At 42.1% G+C, this 27487-nt stretch overlaps 1 protein-coding gene across 1 annotated transcript; it reads right to left on the minus strand.

Annotated features, from left to right (window-relative positions):
- crb1 (crumbs cell polarity complex component 1) lies at positions 1–11665 on the minus strand. The gene is made up of 8 exons (XM_030049064.1): positions 11450–11665; positions 9745–10710; positions 6439–6989; positions 5969–6134; positions 3396–4323; positions 2527–2571; positions 1696–1818; positions 1–1307 (listed from the first exon to the last, which is right to left on the minus strand). The coding sequence occupies exons 1-8, from the start codon at positions 11499–11501 to the stop codon at positions 1061–1063; spliced, it is 3078 nt and encodes a 1025-aa protein (XP_029904924.1). The 5' UTR covers positions 11502–11665; the 3' UTR covers positions 1–1060.
- Between the last annotated feature and the right edge of the window lie 15822 nt (positions 11666–27487).

A 27487-nucleotide genomic window follows, 5' to 3' on the forward strand; every position in this document is an offset into this window, starting at 1 on the left:
CAGGTTTGTTTTTTTGTTTATTTGAAAACAGTGAAGACAGACACACAGAGTGGATACAAACTGAGACGGGACAGGTGAGACATGAGGACAGAGCATGTGACAGGAGAATGACAGACAAACAAGAAGATACACTCGGAGCCATTGATTACATAGAGTCTCATCTAGAACTGGGACAAAAAACGAGGCTGAAAAAAAAAAAAAAAAAAAACACATGCAAGTCTACCATGAAAAAAAAGGAACTGTGATTCATGCTAATGTATTTTTTCTTTCATGTGATTTGAGTACCAGCATTTATGCGCATAATGCCGTTGTTGCACCCAGAGCCATAGGGAATTAGAGTCACGATATCTGTGCCTCGGGCTGCGAGATAGAAACCCTCCTCTCTGGTGTGAAACAGCACAGCGGTAAGTCAGTCACCACTGTGATCTGCACCCACTTGAAAAGCCACGTGGGACATTCTGCCGTCTTCCAGGGCCTCTAGGTGCCTTTGTAGTTACAACACTAGTACATCCATTCATCCACAAAGTGCTCCCAAGATCAGATTTTTTAGAAAAGGCTGACAGGATGTCTTAAGTAAAGGACATTATAAGTAATAGTTATTCTACAGTACTCTCCTCTTCACCGACAAAGTGCATAACTGACTGTAAAATATCCCTCCCTTTCTTTAGAAACGCAACAACTACCTTGTGCAATCGCAAAACTGTATTTTGTTTCTGTGTTGGTCCGTACAGAGTTGATTGTCTCTGAGGTCTGTAGCTGCTGTTTGACACTCGGATTTTCTGCATTGTGGAAGAAAAGTGCTGTCCATGACCAAAGTGTCATTTTAAGGCACAGAAACAAAAAAAAAAATCTAGTCTATACAGTATACTGGTGGTGATCACACAGAGGATTCCCCTGTGTATTACGTGGGCATCCTGAAAACTACCTCCCACCTTTTTATCACACACACACACACACTCACTGCCAAACCATCACCTACACCTACAGCTACTGCATTCTCTCTTTTTCAAATAATCCCAGAGACAAACACACACACACACACACAAACACATGCATACACTCAATCGTCGGCTCCCCACTCCACCTCCGGCTCATCGTCCAGCCTCAGGACGAGGTAGGAGAGCAGCTGGAAGAGGTTCTGCCACAGCAGCACGGCCACGTAAAAGTAAATGTCGCTTACGTCGGTCTGGCACAAGTCTCCGGCGTAGCTCATGTCGCACACGCAGACGAACCTGTTGATGAGGTTGCGGCAGTAGCCCCCGTTCAGACAGGGGTTGGACTTGCACTCGTCCACCTCCTGCTCGCACCTACACACACACACACAGAACCAGAGGCACAAATGTAGATCACTGGTGCATCAGCGGGGCTCTTAGTGTTTTCTGGACCTTTTTACAGCTCTATTTCAAGTTTAAGTGCAAGTTCATTTGTTTGGAATGCTTTATTATTACAGTTCTTGTCTCAAAGGGTTCATTTCATACTATTCCTCTCCCTACTCTGCCTTGCTTTCTTTATTTTTGGCAATTCTACTTTATTAGACAGGGCAGAGGGAGGGGATGACATGCAGCAAAGGGTCTGAGCCGGACTTGAAGCCCGGCTGCTGAGGCTTATTCTTGCGTGGTAAGCGCTCTACATCTTGAGCCACTGGGGCATTCCCTCCTGTCCCTGTTTCTAATATTCTGTTGTTTTTCGGGTTACCGTAGTCCATTGAATCCAGGCGGACAGTCGCAGGAAAGCTCTCGGTCAGTGCAGTTTCCTCCGTTGAAGCAGGTGTAGTTTCTGATCCCGTCGCCGCACACAGAAACAGGCAGCTTGGGCCGTCTAGCAGAGGACAAAATCAGACGTGTTACATGTGTTATTTGTAGACCTATTTGCATTTGCGCTTCACTTCTCAGCGTCGGTGTATTGTGGGGGGGGGTCACTGGAGTTTGCCGTTAAGTCTGCTGAGAGCAGGAGGCAGGAGCTGTATTGTTCGACTTCCTGCTGTTCCCAACAGGGGAGACAAAGAGGCTTAGGAGGCGACAGGAATAATAAGATTAAAACCTCTGGCAGCGATTCAGCACCCAGATATAAAATCCCAAGTACAGGAATGTCATGACCAGTGACTTGACCACGGTTTTGCTATTGTCCAATTTGGAAAGAGCAGAAGAGTTTTGTCCCGATACACTATTAATGTGTTTCCAGAAAAGTTGTAACTTCAAAATCATCGCTCAACACCTCAGTAGTTCAAGTCAATAGTGAGAGGCCGCTCCTTGTTGAAAAATGGCAGTATTCGGTGGGAAAAAGGTTTCAAAACATTAATTTAGATGCCAGCAATCGTTTTGTACTATGGGCGTCACTCTTTTCAAATGGTGGATATCTTATTTCAGAACAAAACTTTCTACAGGCAGAGTTAATATTAGCTTTGCATGGCATTTTGTTGCAAGCAATTGTACAAAAAAGCAGGAGCGATAGTACACGGCAATTGAGAGACAAATATCTAACACCAAACAAATAGGAAACACCTGAGAAATAGGAAAAACAACTTACACATGTCTGACAATGATGTACCACGGAATGTCTTCAACACGTTCACTGGAGAGGAACAGAAAGATGGGGGGAAAGGGGGAGAAACAGGCACAAACAAGAGACACAAACAAAAAAAAAGTTGTTTTGATGAAAACTTTAGAGCGTAGATGTTCCCAGTAAAGGGAGATGTGCACCTTGTCTGGTGGCTTGCTCTGCGAGTCAGTTGCAAAGGCTTCCTTGTGAGAGGGAGCGAAGGCAAGAGACTGTGTGTTTACAGGATAAATGGTTGGAGGCATTCCCCTGATGGTTCTCCGAGGCAAACGATAGATGACAGGGGAAAGAAACTGGCGCTGAACCAGAGAGCCGAGTGTAGTGATTATACTACAGACGCCGCAGCAGACTGAGGCCTTTTCTCGCTGACGCCAGAATAGAAATGCGGCGTCTGAGGCGCTCACTGCAGGAGTGGTTGAAATGTTGAACAGAGGCAGAGATGTGGAAGCATTTACAGTGCAGGATTTCCATTGTGTTATAGAGTGCACAGAACCTGTGTGTGCAATTTGGGAACATTTATTTGTGTATTTTGTTTTTATTTAGTCTGCAACCAAAACACAAGTGCAGAGCCACGTGCATATGGAGCATAAAATAAATTGTTATTAAAAAACGAAGGAATATTGGCATAAATAATGTCCACAAGCCAATGGCATCACCAAAAAAGGGATTATTCTATTTCATTCTATTCTATTCTATTCTATTCTATTCTATTCTATTCTATTAAGTATATTTGCAGCTGTATCCACCCCTACTTTGAAATTTGGCTATAATATTGAATATTGCATTACATTTTGGTTATTTGGTTATTACATTCTGGTTTAAGCCTACAAAACACTTACGTGCAGTATGGTCCTGTGAAGTTTTCAGCACAGAGGCAGGCGTACCTGTCTGGCCCGTGCAGACAGGTGGCTCCGTGGGCACACAGGTGGTTCTCACACACGTCAACCTGCTGCTCACAGTCCACACCTGCGTAGCCAAACTCGCAGGCACACTTGTAGGTCAGCCCGTTCACGCTGCAGTTGCCGTGAACACAGGGACTGGAGGCGCAGGTGTTGGTGAAGAAGTCGCAGTGTCTGCCGCCCCAGCCCTGAATGCAGCTGCAGTTGTACATGTTAAAGAGGTCCTGGCAATCCCCTTCATTCAGACAAGGGTTGGGCTGACACACGGGGGCCCCGGTGCAGCCACTGAGCGGTGGGAGGAGCGATGTCCGGATGAACTGCTCCTCTTGCACGCGCGGGAAGTTAACCTCAGAGGAGCTGAAGTAAGGCAGGGCAATGCTGCCCAGCTCCACAGTGCTCAGACACCCAACTAGGCTCCATCCAGCATCAGGGCTCAGGCCACCCAGGAAGATGTCCACCCCGTCTCTGAGGAAGTTCAGGTTGCCCCCCGGGCTGCTGGAGGTGGCTTCCTCTGCTTCCTCATCCAGCACCAGCATCCACTGGGAGGTTTGTGCCCACGGCACGATCATAAACAGATGGATGCTGTGCCACTGGCCGTCACTGACACTCTTATGGCTGCTCAGGCTGACTGTAGAGAAGCCCTCCTCCTCTCCCTCTTCTCCAGTGGTGCTCTGAAGCTCCATGACGAGCAGGCCATCCTGGATGGACACAGTGAGGAACGCCAAACCCTTCTCGGCGTGCAGGACAGCTGCATGGCGCTTCCGTGTTCGCAGCTTTAGGGAGAGGCTGGTTAGGTTGCTGGATATGTGGCCGTTTCCTTGATAGGACAAAATGCTGCTGTCATTCAAGAAGGTTGCATTGGAGTAGCCTGGAGTTTCAGAAAGGAAAAGATGCCAGTAAACTTATGCATTTGTGATTGTTGATTTTGCTTTCACATAAAACATCAATAACATTATTTTAGTTAATGAAAAGCGCTTGACGCTTTAGCATTTAAACTTCCTTTATGTGTATGACTCATCTTTTTTTTTCCTTTGGTTTTTGATTATCTGCTGGAGCAGAATTAAATAAGGTGTCAGACAATAGCAGTGACTTAAAGATTGCCAAGACACCTGGAAATATTTAGAACAACTGGCTTCTGGTAATACAAAAATCCTTTTAGGCAACCGGATGAAGACATTTATAGTAAAACATGTGTTGTAAGTAATACCATAAGGCATTTTGATCCTCCTGCAGCTAAAGACTGAGGGTCGGGTGGCTTACAGGACAGACGGTCAACAAGGCAAATCATCGCTAATCCCAGAAAAAAGGATAATCTGGCATCAGTCCAATCCAGCTTCACGGAGCACTGGCTGTATTGGCAGATTAAGGCCAGTGTATGAGCAAGCATGTTGTATCACTCTCTTACATAGCGGCTAAGAAAACGACAACCGTTTGCACAAAGGAGTCAAAGAATGGATAAGGCACATGAAGTAAACAGCTACATGAGCCTTGTCTGGGTCAAAGCACATTTACGTAAGTCTGACATGATGTCAGCTTCCCAGTGGAGCCTGAAGGCTACAAGGAGAGGTTACCAGGGGGAAGAGAGCAGATTTTCCTGTAAGTAGCATGTAACAAATAATGAGCTCATTACTAGGATGCTTTGGGGAATCCCGCTTCACTGATCCTATTAAAGAAAAGCATGTAACAACATATAATGTATATATATATATAACTTTTGACCCTGTAAGTGGGCCAACAGTGTAATGAAACCAGTCAATGTCAGACCATCACAAAATGTCCAGATTATTACATTAACCAGTTACTATTATACATCATAAGGGGTGGAACATATTTCTGTCTTGTAATGTGATAATAACAATTATTAATATTGTAAAAACATTTCACTTTTTTGACTTATTATGTTATCAGTCAATGGTATTATTACATCATGAGGTAAGTACAGTATGTTGCATTCTTTATCAAGTAATCAGTATCACTGAAAATCAATCATGAAAAATAATGGTAACACTTTACAATAAGAGTGCAACAATTAACATTAGTTAATGCCATAATGAACATTAAGTAACAGGTAATAAACATTAAGTAACAGTTAACTAACCATTAACTAATGTGTCTAAGAATCATGTACTAATGCTGTTCATGCTAAGGTATTAATTTATATGTTATTTAAGGGTTATTGTAGATATTATTAACATTAGTAAATGCCATAATAATCATTAACTAACAGTTAATTAACCATTACGGCATTAACTAACGTTAACTAACGTTAATTGTTGTACTCTTATTGTAAAGTGTTTCCAAAATAATCAGTGAAAAGTGTAATAATATGATGCTATGACATTATCCAGGAATGCATTACACTGATGGTTTTTTATTACATTTTTAACCCATTTACAAGGGCGTTTTACTGTAATTTCATGAGTTAATTAAAGGTCTCTCATAAACCTTGAAATGTTTATCCCAGTTGCGTTAGATACCTAAGAAAAAAAATCTATATATCACGATGCACTCACACTCGTATCCCTGGTTCAGCATCCTGCACTCTGTGTCTGGGGGGCAAGGCGACAGCTCGCACCACCTGACCTCCTCACAGCGCCGCCCTGCTGTGCTGGGTGGGCAGGTGCAGGTGAAGTCGTCCCATGTGGAGAAGCACATCCCACCGTTTAAGCACGGGTTGCTCTGAGGAGCAGAAATAGAAAAAAAAAGGAGCTTACTTTAACCAAATGTTGAAGATTGTCCGTTTTAATTCAACTGAATGTCTGTAGTAGAACAGATTGGAGTGTGTTGACAGACATGGATGAATTCTGGAGTAAAATATTTATCTGTCATACATTTACAAACTTTTAACAAGCTCTAATCCTAATCTGCACATCATATGTTTTCCATAATATGAATTTATATAGAAAGACAGGACACGAGGAAACAACTATTTGATGAAAATTAAAAAAAAAAAAAAAAAAAAGTGTCTCAGCTGTCCACTCACGCTGCAGGCGTTGTCCCCTGAGCATCCAGTGGTCACATTTGCCATGAGCTCCACAGGGTAGGATCTCACCGATGTGTCCAAACCAAAGAACTGCAGTCTCCTGTCGTTGATCCTCAGATCCTGGATGCAGCCTTTGAAGTATCCCCCAAACGCTGCAGTTTGCTCCCTGTCCAGCAGACCACCCACGTACACCACATCGCCCACCTGGATGTCGACTGTGCTGACCTTCATGTGGCCCGGTTGCCGGGCTCCTACGAACAGCGTCATGTGCTCTCGCCCCATCTCTACGCTCACAAAATGCACTTCTCCATCGTTGATCACTCTCTCCCCCTTCAGGCTCTGCAGGTTATTGAACTGAACTTTGACCTTGCCGTCCTCCAACCACATGTGCAAGTAATGGCTGCTGCTGTTGGCGAGCATGAGGAGGAGGCCGGTGTGCCCCCGCGTGCGCAGGAAGAGGGAGATGGTGATGTCGGGACCCAGGCTGTCGGTGATGGTAAACGCAGCGTAGCTCTGAGAGTCCTCACTCCCAAAACGCGCAGTCACATATTCTGCACACAGAGGAGAAAAAACAGAGAAAACTCATTGTTTCATCAGGGAAAAGATGAGAGACAACCGGGATTAAGTTAAAATCTCAAACTTTTCAAGAGCTAAGAGGAGCAGCTTTGATTTTTTTCTTAACCAACATACATTTTGGGGTTTGAAGGGATTTCACAAAACCAAAAAATGGACTCATAAAATCAGCAATTTTATAGTGGCTCTAAAAGGACTGGCACAGGAAGAGGAAATTTAAGCAGCCACCAGCCCCCATGAGTGTCCCTGCGTCCACCGTCAGCACTTTCCCCTGTGGGCCGGTCACCTGAAGGCAGTCAGGACACTGATAAAACAGAAAGATACAGCTGAGAGGACGCACGGGATCTGTCAGGTCACATGTTCGAGAAAAACCAAATGGAGTGACACTGCCAACTCTTTCCCTAGTAGTGTGTGTTAGCGTGTGTAGTGTGAGGACAGATATTCTGTGTGTCAAAGAGCAGGAAGGTGTATGTGCACGTGTCAGTAAATGTGTGTGTGCACGCACCCCAGTGCACCCTGTGATCTCTAATCTGCTTTTATTGACTCAAGAGGCTATAGATATCCTTAATGGAAAAACAGAGCAGATAAAAATATTTTAAAATAGTTTTTGGAGGATACTACAGTGCACGCGTACATCAAACTCATCCTCGCTCATTTTATGACGTATTGACACACAGTTTCCCGCACTCAGCCGAATGGTGCCTCATTGACTCCGGCCTGAACTCTGTATTTCCACGTCCTTTCTGCTCTTAATCCAGTCAGATAAGAGGATCTCCGCCTCTCTCTTATGCCATGGCTTCGGACTGACCTCATCTCTCCCCCCTTGACTTCTGTCTCACATCAGGACCTGAGGATGTCATTTACTTGTTACTGGATGTTATTTAATTACCCAATCCTGAAACTGAGTAAGGGTTACTTAATTCTCAGCTCTTTTCCCTTTCAATCACGCAGTTTTGTAATTTCTGTGCAGCTGTTGTGCTTTTGAAGGACAGTTTCACATTTGTCCCATATCTGTTGCTGTTGGGGCCAAAGTTGTGATTTGAGTTCGAAAAACGCTTTTAATCATAATATACTCATTACCTCTAAATCACTGGACTATCCTTTTTAGTTTCAGACAATAGTAAGCCTAAATCACCATGTGTATTTTAAATTCACATTTTCTCTTGCAGTGGTGAAGCTCCGATGAACATGGAGGAAACACCGTCTGTACAATAATGAAGAAATTTGAACCAGGTTTATTTGTGACTGCGCAGCCTGATTTGACTCTGGGTCAAGGGCCAGTGTGAGGAACCACAAGACAACCAGTGGATCAAACAGGAGCCACAATAATAGGGAGATTTGCAGGATTACACGGGTTCACACAGGCCATGTTTGCTGGGTTCGCTGTGTGTCATGACACACGGTGTACCACAGTGCAGAGTGCAACAAAAGCCACCTGTGCACTAAGCTCAACAAGGTGACATTTCATACTGAGGTTTGGTGGTTACTGTTTCATTACATATTGATTTCACCATTGATTACCTGCTAATTGATAGAATAGTTACTACTCACTGCCTAATCACTATTAAGTAGTATGCTGATAAGCGGCTGGGCATGTATTCATAAATCAAGAGTGACATAGTTAATCGTTATTATTTCACAGTTTATGTATTCATTTATGTATTCTCTACTGCTACTGAGGCTACATTTGCTGTTCCATTGCGCTGCTCCTCCTGTGGCCAACATGGTCATTTTCAAATTAGTCCTCATTATCATGCTAAAGATCTGTCCTTATGTTTTCTAATTAATCGTAAGATATACTACGTAACCATAATACACCATTCTCCTCCGAGTAAAGTGGAAAATCATCATGCATCATCAAACATATTATAAGTACAGAATAGAAAGATAACAGTAAATAGTCATCTCTTAGCCATGAGTCAATAGTATAAGTGATGTAGTATTAGTCTCTACTTGAATTGAAGGGGCAAATGAAGAGGTCTGCAACAGTTCAGTCACAATAAGTCATCACTGATTAATATTAAACAGATAAGCTGCCTAGACATCATCAGCGGTAAAACCGCTCTGCACTGCCTTGGATGGCACGCACATGTTTGGATTTTCTACTTTGCACCGGCCTCAGAGTTCTATATTTCAATTTTAACCACATTTGCCAGCGACCTTTCAAGTGTGTCTAAACAGATTCAAGATACCACCGGTGAAAACTGAATCTCTTGAATTATATATCATTAATTTAAAAGATATCCCCACCTTGGACAAAAAAACATGGCATGGGGACTGTTAACAATCAGATTGTGCTATGAGGTTTGTTTTCCTGTATTGCTAACAGAGAAGCTCACTGACAGTCGGCACTGACTCAGGGCCCAGCCTAGGGAGAAGCACAGTGCAAACCACTTATCATGTGTAAGCACCTTTAAGTACAACTTGAGCACGATAACAAGGACTGAACACCTGTCGGCCACAGCGCTGTTTTTCCAGGAGCTGCACAGTTGAGGAACAAATATAGCACAAATAATTAGTGTAAATAGCATGACTTCTCTATAACTATGTTCCCATGCTACTTGTTTATATGCCCATACATGCTACATGAATTCATTAGCACGATAATTAGCCACCAGAGAGACGGTGAAGACATGAACTGTGTTATCATGACAAATTATGCGGTCAGTTAACAGTGTTGCTCTCCAGTTATTCCCACTAGTGAAATCTATCACTCTGCAGGTGTAAACATACCCTCTTCACAATCCTGCCCCTCGTAAGGTCTAGGACACTTGCACTGGTAGCTCTGCCACAGGTTGACACACTGGCCTTTGTTTTGGCAAGGCACATCCAGACAGCGGTCCCTGTGGCTGCAGCCGGGGGAAACATTCACCGCAGAGTCACTCAGCCATTCCTCAGGGACGACAAGCTGCCAGTCCACAAACACATCCCGCATGCAGCCGATGAAGACTGGGAGCAGGTTTTCATCAGTGGGGCCACTTGTGTCCTCAAGCACTCCTCCGATGAAAGTGTTCTGGAGGGGCGAAACCTGCCCGAGCAGGCTGCTCTCTATTGGAGCCACCCTCTGGCAGTCCTGGCTCTCACAGGTCCCTGCATCATCTAAAAGTTTCAGACTGAGCAGCCACTTGTCGAGAACAGCCTCCACGGAATGCCACTGTCCATCAGCGACACTGTGTGGGAGCTCCAGAGCCTGGCTGGTGGTCTCCGTTTCATCCCCGGCAGAGAGCTCCTTCCTCAGGGTGAGGACCAGCTGTCCCCCCTCCAGCTCCAGGCTCAGCAGCAGCCCCCTGCTATTTCGCTGGAAAAGCACCGCCCTGGGAAGGACAGTCCGGAAGCTCAGGGTGATGTTGCAAGAGGCCTCGGCGTCCCACACAGGGCTCTGTAGCAGCAGGTAGCCACTGCGCTCAAAGGAGAAGGTGGTGGGGGTTTTGCAGAGGGGGCCGGTGAAGCCAGGCGAGCAGGAGCAGGAGTAGCCGTGGGTCCCATCCATTAGGAAAGGAGAGCAGGATCCCTGGTTCTCGCACTCATGGCCCTTACAGCCCACCAGCCTCACAGTGCAGTTCACACCTCCATAGAGGAAACCATCTTGACTTTGTTTGAGGCAGTGGCACTCATAGCCGCCAACATGGCTCTCACACCTCCCCCCATTCTGGCATGGACTGGGGTCACATAGGTCTATTATCTTCTGGCAGTGGGAGCCTGTGAGCAAATAGGAGGGAAAAAAACAGTCACTGGTATAGACATTGGAGAAGAGGAATTCTATTCTTGCAAAAAAGACATATTTTACTAAAGTGATGACAGTGGTAAAGTAACTTAATAGAAATGATTGCAAGTTACGATTCAGTACTGCAGGCTGTTTTTGAGCAGTCTGTTCACTGGAGAAGGAATCACTGCCATTACTCTATCTTCACTTGTCATGCAAGCCACAAGATCTCCCCACTGCAAGCTTAGTGCCATTATCAACAACTCCCACTCTGTCTGAACTGTAATGTGGGCAAAACTTGTTTCATAATGTCGGCAAGCGTGCTCTGCATCTGGCATGTGCCCTGGTGTCACTTAATCAGTGCACAGCGTGGATGTAATCAGTGACCTCACTTGTCACATGTCACATCCGCTTAACGTTTCCTCCGTGTGTTTGTCCTTGGAAATCTGCACGTTTTCCACTGCTATGAACATGTACATTATCAATGCTGACTTTTGAAATCCAAAATCTATGTTTAAAAAATGCACTGAGTGGGCTTAGTCTGCCATAAAACAACTATAATGAACCACAATTGTAACACAGAACAACAAAAACAGGTGGATGGCTGCTTCTAATAAATTAAACAAACACCTCATTCAATTAGAACTGGCACAACCAACAGAAAAAATGGCATGGGAACAGATACAATACATCTCTATTAACACAAGTAGGTAGATAAAGGCATAATGAAATTACCTGTTCCAAGCAACAAAATGCCCCAAACCCATGGGGTGAATGTCCAAATCATGCTGGTACTATTTTCCCCTCAATTGCTACACACTTGTCTAAATGCACCATATTAGTCTCTGTGTGGCGAATCCCATTGTGTACACAGGCCATCCCAAAGGAAGTCTGCTCCTTGTCTGCCTCTACAGCCATGTATGGCTGAATGCTTCAAGTCAGGAGACCGGCAAAGCCAGATCCTGGGGATTAAACTAATGCTATTTGGCCACCTAACTGAGGCAACGCCGGTGCGGCTGGTAGGGAGTCAATTTTTAGAACGCTACTCTCAGCAGGCAACAGCTCAGTCTTACCTGCACTGCCAGACCAAAGGCTTGTGTAAACAGGAAGGCTAGGATATTCCTCTTTTACAACTGGAGAGCATCATTTGAAGTAACATGGTGGTAATTTACAAAGATGATGTTCCTTGAGATACACCAACTAGGCATATTATTATATGGAGTACAGGCTTCCAGGATTTTTCAAGGACATCTTGATATGATTTACATACATGTTGGCCGTGGCTCACAGGTCATAGGACAAAGTGGCCAAATACCTAAAAACTGTGAAACTAATGTCTCAAATAATACAATGTAAACATGTTTTTGCATTGTTGTTAATGTGTAAAAACAAATTAACATGCTAACAAATGCTAACAAGGCACAAATTGGTTTATCTCACACAAACACTGCGTTGATCAAAATGTTGTTTCATGTGTTTTTGTTTTGCTGAGGCTGCTGGGTATCAACAGGCGCTGAAACGGGGCAGCGGTGGCTAGAAAAGCTCAGTGTGACCTCAGGAAAACATTTGAAAATGTAATCTAGGCCAAACTTCACAGTCTTCAAGGATCTCATAACTTTTACATGACATTTTATACATTTTCTGAAAATGTCCAGGTGTTTTCCATGATTGGAAAACCTGTCCTTGAATTTCCAGGAATTCCAGCAAAACCTGTTACACAACCTGTTTAATCAAGCGTTACACATCTAAACAGGCATAAGCTCAGATGTGCTTTGGAACAGAGCTCAGATTTTTGAACATTTGAATATTGGCACATATCTGCCAACATGATGCAACTGTCAAGATATGACATTTCCATATGTTGGATATTCACTAAAAGTTAATCCACCCACTGCTATACGTAAAGAAGGAAAGGAAAATACGTCACTGAGTAGTGTGTGAGCCCAAATTGGTGCCAAGTGTGGAAGAATTTGCTGTGGTTGTCATTGTTTTGACTGGGTTTGTCACCCCTCCGTTTACGCCCTATTTAACAGGTTAGTTCCCCTGTAAGCTGTTGGCAATATGAGTTTTTTTTTGTTTTTTTTTATCTATTGCTAACTAGCTCATATTTGCTAAATGGATTGTCCACTTTAAAAGTGCATGTCACTAACATTAGCATTGTTTGGCTGGAGCTGGGCTTCATGCTAGGCTTTATGGAGCTGCTGGACAGATTTATGGTGTTTTGAGGCCAGTAACAAAGACAACTAATAGGCACATTGGCCAGAAAACACCAGTCTGTTTTGTTATATGGTTGAATCTCTGTCCTGTCAGAGTTCAAACGGCAGAGGTATGGTTGGATTTCCCATGCCCATCCCATTGACTTCAACGTTAAAGGCACCAAAGTCTGGCACCAGTTACATTTCGAATTCCGTAACTATGACATATTGTCCTTTTCTTCTTTATATATCCCTTGATCAGTGTGGGAAGTGTGTGTGTGTGTGTGTGTGTGTGTGTGTGTGTGTGTGTGTGTGTGTGTGTGTTGCTGGACGGCCTGTACTACACCAGAACAATTTCTACATAGTATGCAATGAAAGCCACCTAATTAAATCAGTGACAATTCTCATATGTAGTTATTTATTTACACTGCGGTTCACTGGAATAAATGACCTGTTGTTCCTGGAGGACAGCTGCAGATGTAGCCTGCGGCGTGCTGTGGGTTGTAGCTGGCAGGGAGCAGAGGCTCGCTGCCATAGAGAGGCTGCCAGCTCAGCTCAATGCAGCGGCCTCCGTGCATGCAGGGGCTGCTGCTGCACTCCCTGACGTCTGTCTCACACTGGCGCCCCTCAAACCCTGCAACGAGGACGCAGGCAGAGTTTCAGAATGTGGCTGGGAAGGTTTCATTAATATAATTAATACTGTACAGTAGATAAATGCTTGTGGTATGCAGGGATAGGCTATTGTTGGAATCACATGCAAATGCACAGATGTACACATGCCCACACACACTTTCTAGTGCATGCACATAGGTTTTCTCTATGTGCACGCACACAAACACACAAACACACATATCTTTTTCTGTTTAAGTGATATTTCACTGTATGAACGCTACTGTACGCTGTGCAAAGATTGGTTTATTGGTTTACTTTTTGGTGGAGCATTAAAAACGATTTATTTATGATACAACCTACACAATATCATTAGTGCAAAGTCTTAACAGTTGTATAAAAGCAATAAGAAAAAAAACTGCAGACCTATATATGTGTTATAGTAAATATAGTAAATAGTGTTATGTGACTGGTTTTACCTGGCCAGCATTCACAGGTGTAGTTTCCCCCATTGTCCTGGCAGGGGGCGCTGTTGAAGCAGGGTTCAGAGTGGCATGCTGGGAGTTGTGTTTCACAGTGTGTGCCAGTGAAGGCTGTGTGAGAGCAGTCGCAGCTATATCTGAGAAGTAACATGGTCATGAAACAGAATTAGACCGCATAAGAAACCCAGTATCTTCAGTTTATGTTTTCACACAGCTGTATTAGAGTTTTACTGTACACATGTGAGTTCTACTTTTTCTAAACTCAGCAATAACTTCCTTCCCTTCGTTTGAATGACTGATGTTGGCCCTCTAACACTGAACAGGGGTGCTTACTCATTCATCCCATCTATACACAGAGCCCCATTTTGGCATGGTTGCTCCTGGCACTCGTCAATGTCGTTTTCGCAGCGGTCACCCTGGAAACCGGGTAGGCAGGTGCAAGTGAAGCCATTGGTGTAGTCATGGCAACGCCCGCCATTGAGGCATGGCTGTGACTGACACTCGTCAATCTGGACCTCGCACGTGATTCCTGTGAACATCAAAGCAACGTGACGTCAGAGGGCCGGTCAGCCCATCTCCATCTGAGACAATCTGAGGCCAGAGAGCAAAAATGAATAAAGCTTTCATGTGGACTGGCTGTGATCATGTGAAGAGTGCTCCATTATCTCCCAGCAAGGCTTTCATTCTTGTTTGACAACAATACCAATGGAGGATATACTCAGGATCTCCTCAGTAGCCTACATACCTCTGCTTTTATCCAAAAAAATGCACTCAAATTCATCCGCTATTTTCTCTTAAGTGGGATGAAATAAAGATAAAAGCTAAAATATGAATACACTTGACAAGATGAGAAATCTGACAGCAATCCAAGGTTAACTGCAGCAAAAGATGTTACTAATCATTTGTGTAAATCTTAATTGCCTTTGTCAGCTCAATCAGTCATTATGCTGTCAGAGTCATTTTTTTTTTTTTTTTAAATGATTATTCAGGGTTTTAATGCTGCATTAATGTGTCCACTGAATAAGAAAGTTTGGTTGAAATTGAGAAAAGCATTGATAAAAATTTACACATAAAATGCAAAATACAGTTCAGACACATGCTCCAACAGTCAAGCAGACAGCAACATATATTATAAAATACATTCGGTAATACAATAAGAGTACAACAATTAACGTTAGTTAATGCCATAATAAACATTAAGTAATAGGTAAAAAACATTAAGTAACAGTTAACTAACCATTAACTAATGTGTCTAAGAATCATGTACTAATGTTGTTCATGCTAAGGTATTAATTTATATGTTATTTAAGAGTTATTGTAGATATTATTAACATTAGCAAATGCCATAATAATCATTAACTAACAGTTAATTAACCATTACAGCATTAACTAACGTTAACTAACATTAATTGTTGTACTCTTATTGTAAAGTGTTACCATACATTCTTTAAAAATAATTGTAAGATCCAGGTAAGAACCATGACAGCAGTTTAGAATAAAGATGAGACCTGTTACCCTGTTACACACAGTCACCACTAGATGGCAGCCTTGTGTTGTCCTTGAGCCAGTGACCATTTACCAAGGCACTGCTGTTTTATCACTTTCAGCACCAGTTTTGTTTTAACTCATTCTCTGCTAGCTCACACTTGACAACTTGTACTACCAAGTACATCAGAGTAATTATGAATCAAGTTGAATAGGCGAATGAAAATGCAAAAAGATTAGACAGAGTAACTCGACATAGGATGTACAAAGATTTTTTAATATGATGTGAGCTTGCATGTCTTAGCTTGCAACAAGGATTACATTGCACGCTGTAGAACACTTTTTTCTTTCTTTTCTTTATTTCATCACAGCTTGAAGCTCCATGGAAAATACCAATCCAAATGTGTTGCCTTCTCACATAGTCAAAGGAGATATGCTGCCAGTCTTAAGGAACTGATATAGCTCTATAACCTGATGGTGGAAGTGAGATGACGTTCTCACTGCTGAGCCTCAGTGAACCCAGCGCTCGCACCACTCACCTGTGAACCCAGGTGCGCAGAGACAGGAGAACCTGCCCACTCTGTCCACACATGTGGCTCGGTTCCTGCAGGGCTGTGAGGCGCACTCGTTCACATCGATCTGACAGTGAACGCCCTGGAAACCCGGCACACAGAAACACGAGTAGCCATCACCTGCTCTGCGGCATATCGCCCCATTTTGGCACGGGTTTGGTGAGCAGGGGTCCACTGTGGCAGGAGATGCACCTACAGACAGGAAACGACAATGTGAAATGCATCAGAGGTGTAAGACTAAAGACAATACACTGCATTCACTATATAAACAACGAACCTTTCATTTGAATTCATTTCAATTCATTAATATATTTTCATTTTCCCAATCCTTAATCCAAATGTAAATGAAAGGGTAGAAGAACACTTCATACAAAAGTTAGTTTATTATGGTTAAATGGTTTTTGTTTTTTTTTGTTTGTTTAACTATTTATTTGCTTTGTTTAATCTTAAACCTGAAAAAGTTTGGCTTGTGTTTCCATTGTCAGTGGAGTAACTCCAAATATTCCCAAATGTAAGCTACAACAAATACAAATGTTGCAAAAGCTCAATTTACACAGATCACACTACTGAAGATGCTATTAACAAATAAACAATAGAACATGAGAGGCCATAAATAAGCACAGTCGTGATGTTATTGACTATATACTATAACACACAGGCTGTGAGTATATCCTACTGCTTTTATACAACAATTTTGTAGCAAAAGTATTATTTTTTATCTCAAATGAAATGCTGAAACAAAGTTGTGATTAGCAGGAATATGGCTCCAGCAGCTCCTCAGTGCATCGGGCAGTGTGTAGTTGCATCACTGTGTATCAGTGGAGCCGCCACACTTTGTATTGTCATCTCGGCTTCATTGTGTTCGGCATGAAGGTCTTCCTCTCTGCCTTGATAAATGGGTTTTCTCCCCGCCAGCTACGAGGACATTTATAAATTTAAGAGCCTCACAAAGCATCATGGCTGGCTTCCATGGTAACCACTTCCTCAATTCGGATTGTGTATTCAATCTATTGCCATGGTGACGGCACCCAACAGAAGTCAGTTATTCGAGGCATTTATCCCTCTGCACTTGTGGTGTCTTATAGCCGGCAGGGCATTAATGACCCACAGCCAGAGCTTCAGCCTCATTCCAGTCAAAACATGCAACTCATACTAATTAGAGGATCAACTGGCTTGTTTCACATACCGAGGGATATCTGTTGAAGAGTGGTCATTTTCAGATGGTGTGCTGTGGACTGAAGCAGGCGTGCCTTGAAATTTTTCTACAATGATGAGGAGTCAGTTACCAAGAAGTATTAGATGACATCTGGACTGTTCACTCAGCTTCATATCACAACATGCACCCTTTGAGCCTGGCCCAAATCAATGATTTTGAATTTTGTAGATTCTGGTGTCCTGCCACTGAAGGTGGACAGCTTTTAATTAGTAAATGGAGTAAATAAATTAACTCTGATTGCTGGACACTGGTTACTTTGCTAGAGTGTTGCCTAAGCACCAAAGCCAATTGATATTATCTTTGATATTGAGAGATCATTGCTCAAGGCTCATAAAACAATTGAAAAAATATTGTTATTATTATTATTATTATTATTATTTCTATTCTTTGCATTTGTTTTCATGAGTAACAACTCCTTTTGGTTTGGGGAAAGAGTATTTACGGTTACCTGAAAACCAACCATCTTGAAGATCTCAAAAATATGATGAAGCACTTCTTTTTCATCTATCCTCATACCAAAATAATCTATTTTATCTGACAGAACATCAAAAGTTAATATCCACCACCAGGTCATCTAAAAATTGCCACACTCCTGGCAGAATAAATGGGACCTGATCTGACACAATGGGCCTTATAATGCAAGGAATTTGCATGAACCAAATGCTAATAATACCACAAAAAGGCGGCTTCAAAGTATGTGCGCAAATGTGTGATTCAAGCCTGTTTCTCTTCAAATGGCATCCAGATATCACCACATTCCTAAAGCTTCATACGAGAACAATCCCTGGATGCTTTATCATGTTATCTGATTCAATATTCAATATTCACAATCAGCGTTTCACAAGCAGCCGCACATCTTGGCCACTCTGATATTTACAGACAGATGAGCACATTTCTTCCAGTAACGCCGCTCACAGATGATAATACTGCACTGCAATCATCCCTCAAGAGCCCAATCAGACCGATCACAGACGGTGAAGACTCAGATGAGAGCAACAGGACAGGCACTCGAGCGTCTCTAACTCAGGCTCCACTCTTGTGTCATTTCTGGAGGTCAGTCTATTTCTCAGAGAGACCACAGGGTTTTCAAGAGCAGCTTATAAATGTCTAGACTTGGATTCAGCGTGACCGTGTTATGGGGTGACTACCCAGGGGGCTGGTGGGCATCCTGGGTGTCACTGGTTCTCTGACCATATGCCTATATTGTGGCTGTTGACAGTGAGGATCAGCCATAAGAGTCAGACCAGATTAGACAAAAGATCATCCTGCTGTAGCTGTCATAATGGCACTATATAGTATGTTATATTCACACATACATAATAGCAGCCTCACACATAACATATGTAAGCACACACTGGTGGTTTTCAGTGCGGGGTCCCACTCCAACTCCCAAGGGTCTTGACAGCCTTCCAGGGCTTCCTCAGAAATATGAGGAATCAGTTACTTCCATTGTCATTTAATTCACTAGAAATTGTTTAAGTACAAAAAATGTTTGTGATATTACTGAACATGATGTTGTAATCACTCCACTTTGAATCTATTTGTCAAAAATCAAGACGGACGTCAAAACAGTACACTACTTAACACAAACTCAAAATCATGCCCTGTGTCTTAATAAAAGTCAGTTTGTATGGAAAAGTTGGACATGTCCACACACTAAACATGGAAAAACACAAACATGGGAAAGGCTTTTATTTTGCTGTCTGCTGCTGTTGCTGTACCATTTGCTGTTCACTGAAACCATTCGTCTTTACATGCTCCCTTGTAGAGGAGATGTAGATGTAGGAGGATGCAGAGCCAGGCCTGTTGTCTAACCGTCCATCTGAAACGCAGCTCCAGCCAAGCACACATCCCCTCCCACTGCATGTAAGCCTTCTTTCATATGTTAATAGCCTGTTCAGGTCTTTGTTGGGTGCTATCTGGAGGTCCTTGAATTGCACATGTGGGGCTCCTGACATCTCTTCCAGACTGATGCACGATGCTAGTGTGTCCGTCTGTGTGTCTGTGTGTTGTAGTGGTGATAACACAACATGTTACTGGGTGTTTTGTCTCAAGTCACAAAAACATATCTCCCTCTTGTCCCTTTACTCACCCACTTTGTCCCTACCGCCCCCCGTGGGTCACCAGGCTGCCCCCCCATTGTCAGATCTGCCTTTGTCTTTAGCTTTGAAAATGTGTAGAAATCACTGAGCAATGATGTCATTTCAAAATTTTGCAATTGAAATTCAAAGCATTGACTGCTCTAAAATGCATGACTGATTGCCAGACCCAGATTCCACACTGAAAAACTGTTGATATCCATGTGCGCAGAGAAATTTTCAAGACATGTGTGAATGGAAGTTTCAACAGAAACGAAAAAGAAAACACTTTAGACAACATTTAGAGCTGTGAGTGTGGCACTTGCAAAGTTGAGAGAATGTAGCCTACATAGAAAAATGATGGGATGCAAAACCAACGCACTTCCAGTGTGTGTGTGTGTGTGTGTGTGTCTGTGTTTTTTTTTTTTTTTTTTTTTTTTTTTTTTTTTTTAACTAATTAAAAGCACAAAAAGCACAAAAAACCATGTATGGCCACTGGGTTTAAGAAATACTTCCACTGATGGAGATATAATGTAATATAAAGTATAGTATAATGTATAAGTAACATCCTGGTGAAAACAATATCTGGTGCGGGACAAAAACTAGGAAAGCTGATCAAAACAACTGAATAACGCATGAAACTCCAGCTTGGAACCACAGAGCCACCGGATAAAAGAGCAGTCACTTACCACATATCGTAAAAAGTGTGGAGATGAGGATGAGTACGGCGCCGGTGAGTAATCCAAAATTATGACAACGAATTAAATCCATAATCATGGCTGGAAATCATCCTGTTCGTGTCACATTTACCTCTGCCTGCCTGTGATGCTGCCGGCGGTGTGGGATGCGGCGGGCAGCTCCACGGCCACTTGATGCGCGCGCCACTGGCGCACCAACAAATGAGCACACACACACACACACACACACACACACACACACACACACACACACACACACACACACACACACACTCATCACACGGCTCGGGAGTAACGGATTACAGACGACACATTGTTTTCTGTCGTTTCAGATGGATGAGATACAGATATTAGCCTACAGCACTTCTACAGAGATACCTTTGTAAATCATACATAAACATGCCGTAAAGTAGGATAATGTCACTTAAAATATTTATTGAGTAGGTTTACCACAAGCACAGCTATCAATAGATATGGTGTTATACGATTATAAGTGATATTTTTGTTGCTCAGGTTAAAAATAATACCACTGTTTGGGGGAAAAAATAAAAATTGTAGAAGATTTTGTTGAAATTTCAGTATTGTACTGAAGTGGATTTTTCCGGCTGTATGCTAGATGATAAAACCAGAACTATTCAAATTGTAGTTGTAGTGCAAATTGCAATAACATTTTTTTTTTTTTTTTATTTAACTTCATATTCTGGAAGTTGTCAGATTACACCACTGAGCTGTTCTAGACTAGTGCAACACTGACAGTTTTTGAGTTGTTTTGCAACTTAAAAAAATATTATTTGTATTATCTGAAGACTGAAGACTGAAGACAAGATGATCTTTTCTTTATTTCTGCAAAAAAGAAGAACCTTAACGGCAGACCTTTGTGATTTGGGTACAGTGATGATATCCATGTGATGCAGGGTTTGATCTGAGTCCGGATTTCCAAAGACTTTGATTTAGATAAAGGTTCAAATCAGTGATTTGCTGCTTTCTTCCTTCCATCCAGCAGGTGGCAGTAATAAACAGATTATGAGTATCCGCTCTGACACAGTATGTTGGAGCCCAGGAAAATTTATATTTTAGCATTTATATTTCTGAAGGTTAACGCTATCTTCCAGGGCAACATGCAGGTAGTGGTTTAATTTCTTGCACAAGAGCACTTTGACAGGATGGTTCAGCAATAAGCTGATGGAAGTAGATAGACCCTCATTTTCCAGGTTTGATATTGTCACAAAACACCCCCAGTTTATCTGTGAATCACTTCATATATGCAGATGGCATTGTGGATGAGATTTCAGTGATTTCAGAGTGTCATCATTAAGTGATAATGACACATAAATCATACAACACTTTTACTCATCAGTAACACTGAAATAATTCTGCCACTGAGCAAATAAATCAACACAACAATCATTTCCACATGTGGATGGTAATTTGGAATGTTTGATACATTTGATTTAATGTTTGATACGTGTGTGTGTGTGTGTGTGTGTGTGTGTGTGTGTGCGCGCGCGCGCGCAATCCACATTAATTACCTTTGATATTCAAATCATAACAACTTACACACAGGGTCTTGAATTTATTGATGTGATCAGTAAAAACACCATAAGGGCCTCAGTTGTGCATCTGACTGCACTTTGTCAAAGTGTTATGATGATGATAATGATAACAATCTTTATATGGAGAGCATTTTTCAAAATCAACATTACAAAGTGCTTAACAAAGATAAAATTAAACAAGATAAAACAAATAAAACATTCAAAAAATAAATAAAAAGGTCATAAAAGGATCATCAGATTTAAAAAAAATAAATAAATAAATAAAAAGTATAAAAGCTGATAAAAGTCAATAAAAGGCAGTTAAGAGAAAATTCAAAGTCAAATAAAACCAGGACAGGGTCTCTGATAAAAGCATGTAAGACGGGACTTAAAGGAAGTCACTGACTCAGCCGATGTGATTTCCTCGGGCAGATCGCTCCAGAGCCTCGGGGCCCGGACTGCAGACTCTCTGTCCCCTTTAGTTTTCAGTTTTCAGGCTGCAGGAACAGACAACAGACTTCTGCCTGAGGTTCTCAAGGTTACATACTGGTGTGGATGATGCCAAGAGGTCAGAGATACGGCAGGCAGAGAGGCCATGAAGAGCCTTAAAAATAATCAGTAAAGTCATAAAATCTATTCTAAAACATAAATCATACGGTTCAACTGTTTTCTGTCTTGCAGACAAATGCTGAGGGCCTCGTTAAGAGTCACATATTTCAGTGTAATCCAATTACAGTAGATCAGGCTAGTGAGTCAAAAAAAGTGTCTTCCTTAATTTCTGACTGCACATTTTGATATACAGTAGATTCAGTGTGTTTTTGTATGAGGGCCTCGCTGACACACTGCAGACTAAACAGCGTTTGTCTGGGAGTAACAGGAGTGTAAAATGTCATGAATAAATGTCAGGAAAGTCACTCTGTGCTTGTGAGGAAACAGCACATTCTGTCACCCCATAACACAAAATAATAGGCTATTACCTCCCAACAGTGTACTGTAATCAGCACACTGCAGCTCAGTTGCTCCCAGAAGCCATTGCTGCTGTCTCCACTCATACACTGAGGGACGCAGGTTAATACAGCCATGCTGGAAGGAGACAAAGACATCATTTTAAAGCTCTGATTTAAGCTGCAGAATATGGCCACTAATCATTGTTTAGTTTTTTTTTTAGTCCCAGGTCAATACTCACACAAATTCATATGTTTGCACACACACACCCACACACACACTGCATACGTGTGTGCTAAGGTTATTATAGTTAACTGAATAAAAATGTAGACTAGACTTGAGGAAAAAATGAAAACTAACCAAAACAATGTTGTGTACTTACAAAACTAACCAAAATGAAATAAAGATTTAGTTTTAGTCTTTGTTAATTTAATCAAATTTATCCACACAAAAGGCACAAGGAGACGTTACTGACATGACCGGGAATCAACTGCCTTCACAAAGTGGTGTGTTTGTATTGTAATACCTATTCTGAGCTTCTTGAATATTGCCCATGACAAATACCGTCCTTATTATAATTAGTAGAGTAAACTAAACCCACACATTTGTGATAAATAAAAACTAAACTTTGAAATGAGCAAACCCACTCTGGAAACTAACTGAAACTGAACTGAACTGACAACAAAAATGAAAAACTAATTCAAAATAATTAAACAAAAACTAATGAAAAATACAAAAACACACAGCTTCATTCATAGGTCTAAACTGTGGTTTGTGTCCTCTGTACAATTTCAGTGTGTTTAGATCTGCTGTAAAGACAAGAGAGAGGGGATTTACAGAAGTCACAGATCAACATGTAGCTGCTGCTTTGACTGAGGCCAAAAGAACATGTGTCAGCTCATCTTCACTTTTCATTTACACGGAGTCACGATGTTGCAGCGGCAAAAACACGACTTAAGACAAGCTAAGACAAAAAGAGCGGTGACTCATCTTTTATTTAACTTTCAGCCTTTTACTGAAGTTCTCAGGAAATTTTCAGTGAACTGATGAAGTGTAATCAGAGCTGAGGACTGTTGTGGGTGTTTGGGTGTGTGTGTGTGTGTGTGTGTGTGCATGTGTGAGGCGGGTGTGCAAATAATTCTTGGTGTTTGTTCCATCTTGCTTGAGTCCTGGATGGGAGTAATGATTTTTCCACAGAACAATACAAGTGGCACAAAGGCAGACAAACAGAGAGCCAGGCGGATGGAAAGCAGGAGAGAGACAGCAAGTACAGACAGGCAGAGAGATAGACAGGCACTGTCAGTAGACACATAGATAGAATGACGAGCAAACAGACAGTCAAGCACGTTTGCAGTCAATACTGGAGGTCAGACATCTGCATCAAAAATCTTTTCTAAGGTTATGTGGTTTCCTCACTTAGTTATTCCATCTAGTTACATCTCTGGGTTTGACAGAGGGAGGGCAAGAGAGAGAGAGAAAAAAAGAGAGAGAAAGGACAGTAGTTAGCAGGTACGACACTCCTACTAAAACTGCAGTTGCTCCTTTTTGCCACATAGTGACGCTGCAGATCCATTTTCTACTCTGAGTTCAGAAACATTTCACCATTCAGTCCTGCATGTGCAAATATAACAAGGGCGCAGGTAAACAGGTTAACGGCTACATCAGTTTCAAATATATTTTCTTTGTGTAGAGAAAGTACAAAGATAATGAGAACAACCAATTCATTTATTTATGTTTACTGTACAGATGCATCCGGCTGCTGTCAAGTTGCCCCCTTTTGTAGAATAACTGTTAAATGTTGTCATATTGCATTGCAAATCTACAAATTCAGATGTTCACTGGGGAGTGGACAGTCCGCGTTAACCGGAGATGAACTTGTGTCCGACTGGAACAAGAAGATTTGGATAAGATCTGGCCCCGAATTCCAGAGTTGGACGTGTGTGTGTAATTCATGAAGTTATCGGTCAGCTGTGATTCATGAAGTTGGATAGGACTTGAGTAAGTAAATCTGAGGTTAATATGTGATTTAGGGTTAGACATAGAGAAATGTCACGGAGACATCATGGTTAAACTACAGTGAATGCTGCATGGAAATCATCTACTGTATATGAAATATCCTGTTTGTGTCTTTGTCTGCTGGTTTCTTCCCTGCCTTGAGATTCAGGCTTGACAAGCTTGTGTGGAAACTTGGTTTTCTCCTTTCAGCACTTTATTCTCATTTTGACATTTATTCTTTATTAATTTTGGATACATGTGTTATTACATCCATCACCGCCACTTCCTCATTGGCTTCTTACTTGTCTGTACAGGCACAGAAGACTGTTCATTCCTCTAATATTTATGAGCATTAAAAACGAAATTCCAGTCAGTCATTTCTCTAAACTCTAGACAACCACTGCCCCTGATAAAATATAGAGCTTTTCAATACAAATGAATCAGTTCAGTGCTTTACCCTAAAGGCTGTTACTTTTGTGATGCCGTACGTCAGGACTCACCGGTAATCAGCCCATGAGCCAGCTTTGGGTTTGTGAGCCCAAAGCTGGCTGTCTGGCTCCTGGGCCAGCCAACCAGCCACACAGGTCCTCAGTATAAATTTTCTACTGAGGAGTTGGCTGCTGCTGGGCAGAATTACTGACTGGGCACACGGGGCATGGGGCACAGGCCTCAGGGCCCCAGACCACCAGGGGCCCCCACTCACCAGAGGCCCGAGACATTTATTGTCTGGTTATTTTGTGGTTAGGTATAAATCTGAATTGCAGAGTTGACTCATTAAACAATATACAGGCCCAAATAAAACTCCTTTACAATGTTATATGGCCTCCAGACACAGTTTGTTTCACTAATATTAAGTGCAGTGACTTCTGAGTTCAGGACAAATTTCCCCCTGAGACAACAAAGTATGTCCTATCCTGTCCTGTCCTTTGTATCTACAGTCTTTTTACACTATCCATATGTGGGCCATATCCAGCTGCACTGTTGCCATGTAACGGAAAGCCGGATACCAAATGGAAGAAATGAAGGCAAATGTCTCATCATCAATCCAGGTATCTAAATTCTACTATTCTACTATTAATTCAACTATTCTAAACTCTACATGCTTCATTTTAATCTAATATTAAGCATCACCAGCAAATATTATTTGATTTACAATGGGATGGAAATATTTTCATGAGTGTGTCCATAAATATATGGTAGCCAATTAGAAGAATGTTAAGATTTTAGCCAGGAAGAGGTTTTTGAAAAGGTGTGCTTGATTATGAGTTTTTGTTATTTTTGTTTTTACATGCATTGCAGTAGGAAACGGTGCACTCACTTTCATTTCTTTGAGCGGATGTTTTTTTAGTAATTGACAAATGTACAGAGCCTGTCTAGTTTCATTTGTGTATCTTCATCATTTCTTTCAGCGTGAGTGTGGTATTGGGGGGCCCACGTTAACTTTGTGCCCCTGGGCCCCTCGGTCCTCTGATCCGCCCCTGCTGTCTGTAACCCCAAAAACTCCTGCAGACAACTAATAGCAGAGCTGTGACTTGTTCCAGCTGTAGGAAATAACCACTGACCACTTCAGTATTTTTGGACAGGAAAGATAATAACACATAGGCATTGTGACATAAATGGCTAAATACGCTAGGATTTGTTGCTTTGGATTTGGTCGATGAAATGTTAAACACATTAGTATTATATTTAACATTAGTAACAGTGTCTCTGCTTTGTAGATGAAAAAAAAAAAAAAAAAGTTAATTTCTAAAGGGTTCAGATGTGTTACTGAGCTTGTGCAGGGCCTTGTGGGATGGTGGATGAAGGTGCTGAAATCAGATCCCAGCCAGACCACATCTGACTGTTCATTAGAGGCATCAAACTGACTGAGCCGAGCGGATCCAGCTGTTGTCATTGCAGCCAGACGGGTCCAGCTCATGAAATTATAATCAGAGGGCCTATTGCAGGGGGGCTATCTCCCTTGTTAGTGTAAATTATGAAACATAATCTTCCATATGAACAATAGATTTAACATAAATTTTTAAAGGGGACTAAACAGTTAGAAATCTGTCTTCTGCTGTTTTTTTCTTAAATTAGACTAGACAGTTCCCCTAATCACATCCAAACCCCAGCACTGCCTGTACAAACTGATTCAAACAGAAATCTGGCCTGACACAGAGATCTAGCTGCGCCGTGTGGACTCAGAGGTGGAAACACACCACAGGACAGTGACCCGTTTAAGCCTTTAAAGCACAGACACAGAAAAATCAGGGTGAAAATCTCATCACAGTTTGTCCTTGCAGTTTGCCTGGCGCATCAAGACGGCTGGATTAGGGTGGACGGTTTGCTCAAAAGTTGCGGTTCAAAGAGTTGGAGAGAAATCCTACAGCGTCCCTTCACTTTTTCTTCTGATTTAAACAGTGATGTAGCTTAGAGAGCTGAGATTCTGACACATTTACTCAGCCAGACATCTCTCTCTCTTTATCTGTCTCTCTTCCTGTCTGTCTCTCTCTCTCTCTCTCTCTCTCCCTCTCTTTCTCTCCAGCCAATTCAAAGACATTTGGCTTCAATCAAGGAGCAGATTTGGACCGACACTGAGGGCTTCTGTTGTGTGCGTGTGTGTGTGTGTGTGTGTGTGTGTGTGTTTGTGGAGTTAGAGTATGTGTTGGGGAGGGTCTTTACTCCGCTAATGGTTTATTCAGAAACCCGAGCAGAGTGTTTTATGAAAATATGAAAATATTCTGTCTGTCTGTCTTTAAGATAATGGCCCTCAACCAACTTTCGTGTGTGTGTGTGTGTGTGTGTGTGTGTGTGTGTGTGTGTGCATGTGTATGTGCATGTGTGCATGTGTTTATGCATTCGTGTGTGACCTCATTGGACCCAGCCCTTAAATCAGAAAGTGCCAACCAGGACGTCTTACACATGTGTAACCCTTGAATACCATGATACACACAATGTGGGTTCACAGTGCATGACTAATTCACTAT

Source organism: Myripristis murdjan, chromosome 4 (genome assembly GCF_902150065.1).
Source record: "Myripristis murdjan chromosome 4, fMyrMur1.1, whole genome shotgun sequence".
NCBI classification, from domain to species: Eukaryota; Metazoa; Chordata; class Actinopteri; order Holocentriformes; family Holocentridae; genus Myripristis; species Myripristis murdjan.

What these genes read in the sequence shown, in the direction of transcription:
- crb1 (XM_030049064.1), bottom strand. Translation starts at nt 11,501, where the DNA reads ATGATTTGGACATTCACCCCATGGGTTTGGGGCATTTTGTTGCTTGGA. An exon ending in CATTTTGTTGCTTGGAACAG is followed by an intron (nt 10,711 to 11,449) that starts GTAATTTCATTA and finishes ATTTGCTCACAG; the next exon opens with GCTCCCACTGCCAGAAGATA. An exon ending in CCTGGATTCAATGGACTACG is followed by an intron (nt 1,308 to 1,695) that starts GTAACCCGAAAA and finishes GTGTGTGTGTAG; the next exon opens with GTGCGAGCAGGAGGTGGACG.